At 36.5% G+C, this 13,483-nt stretch overlaps 1 protein-coding gene across 1 annotated transcript; it reads left to right on the top strand.

Moving 5' to 3' along the window:
* The first annotated feature begins 1,336 nt into the window (after positions 1-1,336).
* Positions 1,337-4,786, top strand: LOC126819378 (multiple epidermal growth factor-like domains protein 11). The gene is made up of 3 exons (XM_050547390.2): positions 1,337-1,688; positions 2,765-3,609; positions 4,649-4,786. Exons 1-2 carry the CDS (start codon positions 1,442-1,444, stop codon positions 3,496-3,498), a joined length of 981 nt encoding a protein of 326 aa, XP_050403347.1. The 5' UTR covers positions 1,337-1,441; the 3' UTR covers positions 3,499-3,609; positions 4,649-4,786.
* The last annotated feature ends 8,697 nt before the right edge of the window (positions 4,787-13,483 follow it).

The raw sequence follows: 13,483 nt of genomic DNA, 5'->3' as shown, positions 1-13,483 counted from the left end.
AACGCTATCAAGATTCTTGGTGTCGATAGACAATGATAAACAATGCGATTTAAAACAAATAAATGATAACATATTTAATACTATTACCATATTTGAATAGAAATGGGGTCACAATTGCAAAGTAACAATGTATTTACAAATATTACAGGGAACTCTTTCGCGTTAGATTACAGGGTTAAATGGTCGGAAATACGAACTCCGCATGTCGCATGGCAACAAACAATTGACCCAAATGTGGATATAATGTGGTTGTTTTCCTGGATGGAAGTTTATTTGTAATAAACATAGATCGTGGTTTTATCTAAAGACACTCAGAAACATTAACTGGAATTGTGGTTTCAAAAATAAACATTATGCTAAATAATGCTATAGTTAATTTACTTGAACATATATAACAAATTCCTACAGTAAAGTTAATGAACAACAATTTGACAAATGTAGATGAATAACCATTTTATCTACTGATTGATACTATGGATATTAAATCAACGTACCGAAAGTATCCGTCATGATATGTTTAAAATCGTCTGAGTATCCTACAAGTTTATTCAAGGGAACAGAAGTAAGAATCCCTCTAGTGTGGGAGGGGGGTGAATAACGTTATTTAAATCATCAAACTGAAAGTACTGGTCATGTTCTGTTTAAAATCGTCTGAGTATCCTCCAAGTTTCGTCAATAGAACAGAAAGAAGATATCCCTCTAGTGGGAATTGAATAACTATATTTAATACCAAAACTAAAAGTACCGGTCATGTTCGATTTAAAATCGTTCGTAAAAAGATATTTGATACATTTTGGAATGATTATCGGTACGGATTAAGCCAAAAATATAGTCCAAATCATGCAGTCGAATTCCGAGGTAAAACTAACTCTGAACGCTAAAATGTTACTGCAATTTTGTGTACACATTACAATTATAAGTAGCATCAATTTAAAGATATCAATTTATTCCATTGCATATAATATTGGTGACGATAGTTTATAACGGATGTATGTCCCTGTTTCTGCTCTAGTAAATTCCGCATCATATTTCCGCACACGTGTTCAATAAAACATAGGGTAATGTAGATTTAAGACAATAACAAATGCAAAGAAAACTGTAAAGAATTGGCTGGTGTTTCTGGTGATAGACATTGAAAGTCCAATATATCAATCGATTGAGTGACAGGTGTCATGCATGAACGCCTCTTCAACTCTAGAACACTGGGTATCACACCCCAACCTAGTTTACATTTCAATTAGATATGGAAGCTCAATTAGCCAACAGTTTGTTATCTGACATACTCGTTAAATATAACCAGTTAAGTTTGAGAATTCCGGATATCAAAAAACCTAATCGCAGTCAATAACTGATAGTGATTAGATAAAGATCTATGTCTGTTTTTTGGATCCTGGGTAAATCTCTGTAGAAAGCCAACCCAAAGGCAGTAACATTTCGTATAATGTTATATTTTCTAGTAAAAGAGATATTACAGGGATTTGAGATTAAGATAAGTTCTAGTGGTACATGTAATCAAACAGGATTTACATCAGCTACATCATGTTATAAAGATACAACAACAACACCACAAGATATATATACAATAGATAGATGTAATCAACCTACATCAACTAGTATATCTGCTAGAACAGTATATATCACTGTTTCAAGTCAATATCTTAATTTATGTGAAGTTGAGATATTTTCTGGTAAGAAATAATACACTAAACGCAAATCTTTCGTACATGGATGATATTACTGACATCCATGATACAGTCCAGTTACACACGGTAGGCTTCGTTGTAATGTCTTCCTCTATTTTTGGATAACCATTTCTATTACGGGCTAAATAAACTGTAGATGTTGTTCATTAAAAAGGAGGCGTATGGGACCGATTATTTTGAATGCCACCGTTTCGTTTTGTAGAATTTTTGGTAGAACGGTCTATGGTTCAACTGTTGACGTTCTGACATTGTGTGAAGTTTAAATATTTGCAGGTACCTGATGTAATTATATGCTACAGTACAATGCTAGCTTCCACGTCTCTTACCAGATTAGTGATAATAATATAGGGTTATATAAATTTGTTGTAGAAATGAGTATTGCATAATCATAGATTGACTGATATTAAACATGCATTGTGCAAGAGCTAAATCTACCTATTGCAGGGCTTTCGTCAAGCCTGAAATGTTATCTAAACTATTAATTAGACATTAATTAACTTATCCAGATCATAATCAACTCTCGATGTCAATGCTAGCCTGCGATATTTACTGGATTAGGATCCCATTTGCTGCTCAACTTTTAGTTATGATTTAATCATGAAATGAATAATCGAGACTATGTTTTTTATTGTACCGACTTTAGTAATGATGATCGAGGCTTGGCCGAAAATTCAATCGCTAAAATCTTGATTCCGAGTGGATCAGCATAGTGTCACCTCTATCGATTTGGCTACCGTCACACTGCGTAGTGTCAAAAAAATATTTTCCAAATGCAGGCCACCCATTGCAAAATATGTATCTCTTTGCCACAATTATATGAAGACCGATACAGGGAAATGAAAATTATATAACATAAAGTACAGATAAACTACTACACATTCACAATAAATCGATGCACACTACCCGAGTCTACAGATCTAAATCATATATTAAGTATCCGGTACAAGTTATCATAATATACTATATAATTAAAGATCTATTACAATATAACATATACATCACAGATCTATTGCATGCTATAATAATAATAATATACTATATCATATATATTACATATCTAGCACAATGCAATACTGGATACTACAGCACATCAAGTTCTACATGTCAAGCTTGTAATACATGCCGCAATGACAGCTGTGATTCTACTACTGGTGTTTGTACTGGCGAATGTAAAACAGGCTTTTATGGTACAAGATGTCAACAGAATTGTAGTGATAGCTGTTTAAACAACCAATGTTCTAAATCTGATGGTAAATGTAATGACTGTAAACCTGACACAGTTGGTCCATACTGTAACCTTACATGTGCCACAGAATGTCAACCAATTTCGGATGAGACCAGTGTCACTTGTGATAGAAATGGTATATGTACTAACTGTATTACTGGAAGATATGGTGATAGATGTGGTATGAACTGTAGTACAGAATGCGTTGATGGGTGTAGCAGACTTGCTGGTAGATGTACGAACTGTGTTGTAGGAATATATGGTTTTTATTGTGATGAGAACTGTAATACAGGATGTAATGGTGGATGTGCTAGATCTAGTGGTAGATGTACAACTTGTATTAAAGGTAAAACTGGAGAAAGGTGTGATAAGAAATGTAATACTGATTGTACTGTTTGTAATCAGGGTAATCCTGACTCCTGTACTGAATGTAAAGATGGAAGATGGGGATCATCATGTAATAAACTATGTAATACTAACTGTAAATCAGTAGTTAATACAACTGTTGGTAAATGTAATATAACAAGTGGATTATGTACTGATGGATGCATAACAGGATATATGGTATAGAGTGTAATAATGATTGTCGGTCTAACTGTAAAGATGGTTTATGTGATCAGATGACAGGAAATTGTATCATTGGATGTTTACCTGGTAAAATAGGATCTAACTGTACAAAAGGTAAGTTTATATTTATTCTAAATTTTAAAACAATATCCCTCGAATTGAAATAAATTATCATTAGCTCTTTACATGATTCATAAAAATATTTTAAAGTCAGTCACCACAACATACAGAATATCCATTCATTCGGCGACCCTTTGTTTTTGGTAAAACATTTAATACTGACTGTAGCGCTTAGAGGGATAATGTGTTCAGACCAATTATCTCAAAATATGTAATACGTTTCAAAAGAATCGTCAGTTTGAAGTTAGAGACCAACTTCCTCATTTAGGGACAACTTCCGCTGTACTTCGGTTGATGGATTTGTTATGTTCCACTTAGTAAAATGATTTTACCGATTATTGCTTCGTGTTAATTATTTCTTGGCCAAAGTTTTCATATTATATGAAGCAATCACCCCCATCAAGTCTTTAATGGAAAACTTAATGGCGTACGCCCTAAATGAGTTACGAAAACCTTGTAATTCAATATTTGAATCTTCATATTTCGATTTTTGATTTGTATTTTCATCGCAGCAAAAGAGACTATTTGTCTATACATGGAGAGAGAATGAAAAAAAAGCGTCCGCAATTGTTTCACTCATTGCGCCAATAATCTACAACTATCGTTCAAATTTAAACTCAATTTGAAGTCTCACGGATTCGAAGCAAAATATCTAGTTTCATTACAATCAAATGAACGAAACACGTGGATTGGCATTCATAACTAAGAATCTGATTTAAATCGAATTAATAATAAAGAACTCACTCGGATCACAGCTGGGGGTTAATTTTGGCATATTTTCAGTGTGTCAAGGGCGATAACTAAAGAATTTAATACTACGCACCTAATTAATTTTGTGTATATAATTAGCCACCAATATTCATGAAAATCGAATGATAAATGTAGACTACAGTACGTGACTAATAACAACAATGATTGATGATATCAAATATATAGTAAATGTTTGTCTTGTATTAACTAATGGCGAAGCAGGCAGCTATGGTAAAAATTTGGAAAGTAAATGTAATTGTGAATGTTTGTCTTTTGTTAACAGATTGTGAAGCATGGAGTTATGGTGACAACTGTTCCAGTAAATGTGGTAACTGTACTGATGAAACACCATGTGATATAATTACTGGTAGTTGTGGACTTGTTGGCTGTGCTGATGGGTTTCAAGGCCCGACTTGTCATGGTAACCTATATTTACACGATATTTGACCTCCAATCAAACATTTGAGTTATGTACATACTGATTTAAATTCTCGGTATATCATTACAACACGACCAACTGGAATACCGTAGAATAGTCAGGAGAATTGTTTATATCAGGTACCAGTACTGGACAACAGTGACATTATTCAACGTCTGAAATTTAATATAACACCGTATAAAATTAAAACAAATTGTATTATAATGACATAACATTTCTATAAACTGAAACAAAACATTATTTTATTATCAATAGAACATCTACCTGTTTCGTCAAGTACAGCATTAATTCATGTGGTATATGTTGTCATTGTTGTTCTGTGTGGTGTACTAGGAACGGTAGCGATCTTCCTGTCATTACATTTCTACAAGAAAAGGTAACATTTATTAATTACAAGTTGTTTTAAAATAGTCATACAACGGCTATACATCCTAATCGCTCTTGCGTTAAAATGTGTTATATGTAAATCAATCAATTGCGGAATGAAAGAATTGCGTGGTTGCCTAGACATTAACATTTTTTTATCCTATGCTGAAATTTTAATGTTATCGCATATTGCCGTCATCAGTGTTCGTCCATCGATCTGTGACTCACAATTATGGTTAATTAGCTAGCTTAACAGAGTCTACAATAATTCATAAATTATCATTTTGAAACCTCTTGTTGGATATCAATTATCTTTTAAAAAGATTGTGCGCTTAATTTCTTTTAGGAGCCAATCAACTGTTCCTGGTAGTGTTTACAGTTCTACAACAGATGATACATTAACCACTGGATATCAAAAATATTCCAACTAATACACGTAGAATATGAAAACCAGTCGTTTAATACAGAAGACAATGTTAACGTGTCTATTTACACATGTAAAATGCTAATTTATAATGACTTATTTCTTAAATATTGTTGTTAGAATACGTATTTTGTTCTATTTCCATTTTAGCCTTAATTTATTGTAATCAGTTTAGCTTCGCTCACATTTTAACATTTCGCAAAAGTTTCGCGGTAAAGGCTTCATAGCTCTAAAGCTTATTTTGGTAACTTATGCCGCTGTTTACAATTTTATGTACAAAAGCAAACTATACTAGATATTCTTTTTGATAAATAAATAGGCTATTCTGTTGTGCATTTTCCAAATAATGCACTATCGGTTGTTTTGGCCTATTTGTTTTCTAAAAGAATAATATATAGCAAGAACTCATTATGTCATGCATGAAAGGGAATAAATAAATATAAATCGGTAATGCTTAGCTCAACTTATCTTATCTCTCCCCCCCACCCCTACCCCCAAAAACGAAATATTTTACGCATACACAAGTAAAGCATTTTTGATATCATTGAATTAATCTAGCTTTATATCGGGTCAGGCTTCCAAATCATCGGGAGCCGCGGTGTCTCGGACTCGGTAACCAGGCGGTCCCGGGTTCGCTTCCGGAGTTGGAGGAGAAAGTTCCTCGGGTTTTCCGGCGTGCTTTCCACCTGTCAGTGGTGTAGGACAGAGTGTCTGACAAGGAACAGTGTCTAATGGGAAGAAATCCCCTGATATTGCATACTTCATGGCGTATTCCCGTCTTCATTAGCCAAGTCGGTGCATAACGACAGGACGTTAAACTTTATTTCATTTTATTTCATTTCCAATTCAACGGTTTTGTGTTAGGAGGTAGGAAGACCTTTTGGGGATTTACCGCTATTATTGATCTCATTCTATAGTTTGGTGTCATAACTAAACGAATTTAAATTGGTATAGTTCTGCATTGCTTACACCCTCTCAAAGTCCCATATTATGATCTCGTTGATGTCTTCCGGGGTAATTGTCACCATCCCTCCCCTCTTATATTTTAATGTTTCCATGCCTATAAATTTTGAACCTATATATTATTTATACCACTGATACTTGACAGGACTGCCAAAGTACATAACCTTTAAAATGATTAGTCAACATAAGGTAATATTGACAAATATTATGCTTTCAAGATTTTGCATCCACACATATTTTTATGTGCACGTATTATGCCATCACCCCTGTCTGTGCGGGTCACAATTTGTTATTCGACTTTGTTGAAACTTAAACTATATGTTGATATCCAAAAGATCTCGGAAGGGCTCGACTTTGGCACCTATCTCACGATAATGTTTTGGATTATAGTTCCTAATATTAGGAAAGTCGATCACATAGCTTGTGGATCCTGTAGAGTTCACAATTTTTATTCAATTTTTTTCTCAAACTTAAAATGCATGTTTATATCAGAAAGATCTGGAATAGGTTCTCAATTTTGGCATATAATTTCCTTAATTTTTGCCTCTGGTTGAACCAAAATCGAGTACATAGCTTGTGTGCCCCGAAGAGACCATAAGTTTGATTAACTATATGTTTAATACACAACAATCACAGATGAATTCGATTTTTGAGTATCAGGTATGCGCATCCATATCGGACCACAGCATCGTGGGTTATGGCAAAAAGAGAAGTATGCACGAAGTTTCTGGTCCCAATTTTAGTTGAAACTTAAAATATGCGCTAGGGATCGAAATTTTATGGATTAGTTTGAAATAAGTGAGCATCAGACCTTCCGTGCAAGTGTTATCCTCCTTTTCCGAAAACTTTGTGAATGCCAAACAGGCTATAGTTTATAACAGATTTTTTTTATCGAATTAGATTATGTCCCCCATGATGAACACCTCTTCAATATTTAGCCTTCTGTAACCGCCATTTAATAGATTTAATTCTTGTTCGATGTAAATCATTGGGACAATGAGAGAACGAGCGCTATCGGTTTACCCCGTCCATCAGCGTTCCTTAACATTCCGTTCCGGAGTTATCCCCCTTTTCCCGAAATTTTTCGGGCTTAGGGGCTGTACTTTTACATCTGAAGAATCATTTCTTTACTCTTGCACGTAAAATATAGCCTATATTTGAAAGAAAAATTGCCGCGTTGTTGGGTTATATAAGAAGGCACAATTTCACATGTCCCCAATGAGTCATCATATGGTACACAGCGCTACCTGTTATCATAATGAGAGTTAGAATTATGACTTAACACGGGGAGTTAAAAAGGAGTCATAATTTTAACGCTCATTATGCTTAGAGATGGAGCTGTTTACTATATGGTGGCTCGTTGGGGACATGTAAAATCTCGCCTTTTTCATAACCCGTCAAAAATGACGACATTTTTCTGTCAAAAATAATAAAATATTTTACGTTCAAAAGCAAAATATTCTAGATAAATTTTCAGATGAATAAATAGGCTAATCCATATCGATTGATTTAGCCTATTTTTTTTCCCAATATTTGTTCTCGATATTTTTGAGAGAAGTAATAAGCTATTTTTCCTCTAAAGAATTATAAAATAGTTTACGTACAAAAGTAAATAATTCTTTTATTATTTAAGTAATATAGAAATGCACCAGTAGAACACAGTTTTTTTTTGTTTTTGTTTTGGTTTATAAAGAATATTTTATTGTATTTGAGATTAGATTGAGAGAAAGGAAACGATAATTCAGATGTAAAATTACAGCAAAGCGTCCCCGCCACACACAGACACTCCCACACACACACACATGCACGCCGCGACTTCCTTAAGCATGCTACTTCCACGGTTGTGCAAGAAATGGGCGGACAACAGTGAAAAGCAATAGGGCTCTTCCACTCATTTTCTGAAATACATAACATCGGAAATGAAAAATATCTTTTAAAAACTGCAGCCTCCATAGAGTTTACAAGGTTTTCCGCAAAGGGAGGTTGCAGAACGCTGAATATCGATAAAGGAGCATAACCAAATTTTAAAAAAATGGTTTTAACATTATAGCTTGTATCGCATTCATAATGTTTTCGGCAAAGGGAGAACGGAAGGTCCGATGCACACTGAAATCAAACCAATCCAAGATATTTCGATCCTTAATCCATATTTTAAGTTTCATCTCAAATTGGGTGAACAATCTTCGTACAGTTTTTACTTTTTGCGTAAAAGACAGGGTCATAACCCAAGATGTCGTGGTCCGATGTCAGAAATATGCGCATCCACGATCTTTCGACCTCTAACGCATATTTTAAGTGCCATCTAAATCAAACAAACATTGATATATGTTTTACATGCTTTGCCAGCATATAATGGGACGTTTAGAAGGTGTTCACAATGTAAAACTATACCAATTTTAAATTCGTTATTCGTTTGGCCTTTATCCAATTAGTTATCACATCAAGCTATAGAATGAGATTAATAAGATCGATACAACGCGGTGAATCGTTCGCCCAATCCTCTAAGATACCTCCTACCACATAACACAAAACCGGTGATTTTGAAATTAAATGAAATGAAATAGGGTTTAACGTCTCGTGTGACACTATTTTGGTGATAACAGAGATCAGTTTCATAAATATATGGTTTATTTGCATCGCAACAGAATATAACATCTACATACAAAACAATACAGAAACTTAAACTAATATACAGGAACTAGACTACATCGGGAACTAGTCTATGACAGGAACACACCAGGACGGTACACAACTATAAATCCACCATTGCGCCCCTCTGCCAAGTCGTCTTTAGTCGTCTACCTAACTGTCAGAAAACTCCTGCTTATATAGTGTACGACAATTAGGGAAAATGGTTAAAAGTGATCATCATATATGGTATTGTTTATTTATCAGATTAATGTATCTTTAACTGCACTGCCTATTTCCTTTGTAGTCATTAACAGGTCATGTTATGATGCACTGACCACTAGTGCATTCCCTTTGAAGTCCTGCCGAGTGCTGCACATAGATCATGCATGCCATTAGAACGACTAGACAGTGGTCCTTGTCAAGAATTCCGTCTTGAACCAGTAGAAAGGGGAAACCACGCCGGAAAACCTGAGGGACTTTCTCTTACAACACATTTTTGTGTTAAGTGTTACGGCTGAGTCAACATTGGTGGTCAGTTTTGGCGGGAATATTCCAATTTTACACACGGATCAAGTTTGGTGTCAGGATATGCGTTTTCGAGGTAGCTGAATCAATTTTTGTATACATATTTTAGTCATTAAGTGATTCCCTGTTTCAATATAGGAGACATTCCAATACGAGATTTAGATTTCCGATTGGGGATCGGAGATTAATGATGCTCTTACCTTAGACCTAATACAGTGACATTCATAGTATCAGCTAAATTTCATTTGGCGTGTCTCACAGCGGTTTCGCAGGTAACTGTGGAAGCTTGTATTTTGAAGTACGTGGCGAATTTATTTCACAAAATGATTCAAATGTTGAGACACAGATGGACACAGTATCGCCTGTTTGTCAGATATGCAGTGAAATATTTGATAATGGACAGCCCACCGTTATTGCTCAATGTTGCAACGCTATTGACGTGGAGGACGGTTTACGGTGCCAAAATTCATTATTGCGGACCGTTATCTTTTACATGGTCTGTAGGAAAGACCACCAGACGGTCCATTATAACGGATATAATCGATGACCGCTGTTAAAACAGTTGAAATCGCAACATCTATTTGTTGGACATGCCAAGACAAGACAAATGACGACTGGACATTAATCTAGTTGTACTTAACAAATCAACATCTAGGCTGGTGTCCCTAAATAGACGACACTCGTTAATTACTTGCACATCTAACATTGAAATTGTTCACTCTGTGTAATTGCAGAGGTGTTCTGGGCAGGTAGTCAATCGCCTACCTTGCCCCCATAAATGCAAAAACAAAAGAAACTGGAAATGGTTGATAACGATCGAATCCGATGAATTATCCTACCTAGGTATAGGGGTGGCTATGTGTAGGGTGGCTATGTGCCCTCTCTTCCGAAAATGTGCCCTCAAATTTCGACAAGAGTTAAATTAAATACAATGTACTCAAGGAAATGCGCACCCTCATGAAAACATTGTGCCTCCCACCTTTTCTGCGGTCCTTCCCTTTTCTGCGGTCCTTAAATGAAATGGTGTTTAACGTCCTACTGTTCTGCTCCGAACTGGGCTAATGAAGACGGGCATATGCCATACAGTGTGCTATGAGGCCAATTTTACCCGGACAGCGGCACTACGGCCTACTCTTATATCGAATTCCAACTGTCGAGGGATCTTTTACGTGCACGCCAATGTGTACACGGGACCTCGGTTTTTCGTCCCATCCGAACGACTAGACAGCTTTCTTTGTCAGCCCCTCCGTCCTGCATCACTGACAAGGGAGAACCACGCCGGAAAATCTGGATGAACTTTCTCGGCCAATGCAGGGATCGAACACCCGACCTCCAGGCTAGCGAGCCAGCGTCTTAGCCACTTAGCCACCGTGATTCCCAAACACCATAAGAGAAAAAAACAAGGATGCACTTGACTTACATGTAATTCCGACTTCCATTCTTTATCCAGATTTTCCGGCGTTGTCCCCCCTTGTCAGTAATACAGGATCGAGGGCCTGACAAAGACCGCTATCTAGTCATTCGGATGAGACGAAAAACCGAGGTCCCGTGTGCACATTGGCGTGCACGTAAAAGATCCCTTGACGGTTGGAATTCGATATAAGAGTAGGCCGTAGTGCCGCTGTCCGGGCAAAATTTCACTCATAGCACACTGTATGGCGTATGCCCGTCTTCATTAGCCCAGTTCGGGGCAAAACAGTAAGACGTTTAACCCCATTTCATTTCATTTCATTTCTTTATATTCGTTGAAGTGTGCAATAGACTGCTTACCGGTGTTTAATTTTGTACAAAAAATACAAACACATGTAACTTATACCTGATTATAATTATGTTATCCTTGAAATCTGGTATTATTACAGTTTCTCTAACTGTAAAATCCTGATCATTGCTTGATGTACATAGCTGCTATATTAAGCCCCTCCCAATCCCTCACCCTCAAGGCTAGACGAAACGGAAAGGGTGCCTTTAACACATATGAGCAAAGACGAGAATAATGTCGGATGTTTAAGTCTACGAAAGACGAGGATGATGACGGTTCACGTAATAAAGACGATGATGGTGACGGATGTATTAAGACTACAGTTCGTGTAAGAAAGACGAGGATGTTGACGGATATTTAAGACTGACTACGGTTCATGTAAGAAAGGCGAGGATGATGACGGGTATTTAAGACTATTATAGTTAGTGTAAGAAAGACATACGAATGCATGGCGTTGTCAAAAATGGTCCGGCATCCCCCTGTATTCCAAGAACTTAGACCATAACCTACTAAGCCAAAAGGTAAAATGAATATCATATAAACTGAAACGATAAGGATATAAATTGAAAACAAAAAAAATCTAACCACAGAAACCACAATAGATGGATGATAGTACACAAACTGAAATGGTCAACTAGGCGCAATATTAGAGGTTTTTTTCAGGGTATTTGTCTTCTAGCCAATGTATTCTAGTCAAATTGGATGGGAACTCCACATGTTGTATGTTTATACCTTTACAATTTTTCTTATCAACGCGCTACAGCATATAGTTTCTTTACACATTTTCATCTTTGTGTTCGCTGAAGTGTGCAACGAAGCATATGAAGATGTATATTTACCTAAACCAACATGCAATTATAATATTCTTCCTGCTTAAATATCCAGGGTTTTATTTAATTTACAAGAGCTTTCACCCTGTATAGATGTGTTTCAACAAATATTATGATTGAACATTAAAATAGACAACTACGACCGTTGGTAAGTTGTATATTATTGTGTATTGCTGCACACTGCGTGGATTATTAACATAGACAACCACGACCATTGGTAAGTTGTATATTATAAATGTCTATTGCTGTACACTGCTGGGAATTTTTATTCGAACAGCCATGTGCGCCACGGTGGCTCAGCGAGTAGGACGTTTGCTCGCTAACATAGAGGTCCGGTGGTCAATCCCAATCCTGGACGAGGAAATTCATCCTGATTTTCCGGCGTGGTCCCCCACCCCTTGTCAGGGATGTGGGACGCAGGGCCCGGCAAGGGATAGTGTATAGTCATTCGGATGGGACGTAAAACCGAGTTCCCGTGTACAAATTGTTGGGCACGTAAACGAACCCTAGAAAGATGGAATTCAAAATAAGAGTAGGTCTAAATTTCTCTAATAATAGACTGTATAGCGTATGCCCGTTTCTTTAGCCAGTTGAAGTAGAAAAGTAGGACGTTTAACCCCATTTCATATCGAACAGCCATACAGCCTGCATCTCTATGTAGACTCAAATTTATGAGCTCGACTATAAATATGGATTCAAGCGTTAAATCGCCAGCTACTATATAAAATTACCTTCTCGACAATACATATGAATAAACATTGATGCATACTGACATTAAACCAACAGTTATTATTTAAACTTACCTGCTTAACTATAGATATGAATAAGCGTGGATGCATGCTAACATTAAACCATCAGCTACTGTATAAAATATATTCAACCTTCCTTTCACTGCGGCTGGTTGGATGGCCGAATGGTTAGCGCGTGCGCGTTGTATCATAACGTCTAACGTTGAGGCAACTGGTGTGTTTTCGATTCCCCAGTTGTGCGTGACAAGGATAAGGGTCGACTGTCCAAACTCGTGGGTTTTCTCCGGGTCCTCCAGTTTAGTTTCCCCCCACTGTCCCGAAATGGCCTAGTTTGTGTCGAGTGGACGTTAAACCTAGTCTCTCTCTCTCTCTCTCTCTCTCTCTCTCTCTCTTCAAGATGTCAAAGTAATCAAGCGATTATCTCACTATAAA

The sequence above is a fragment of the Patella vulgata genome, chromosome 4 (genome assembly GCF_932274485.2).
Source record: "Patella vulgata chromosome 4, xgPatVulg1.2, whole genome shotgun sequence".
Classification (NCBI taxonomy): domain Eukaryota; kingdom Metazoa; phylum Mollusca; class Gastropoda; family Patellidae; genus Patella; species Patella vulgata.
Note: the sequence above shows the minus strand (reverse complement) of the source record. Positions and strands in the feature narration are given on the sequence as shown.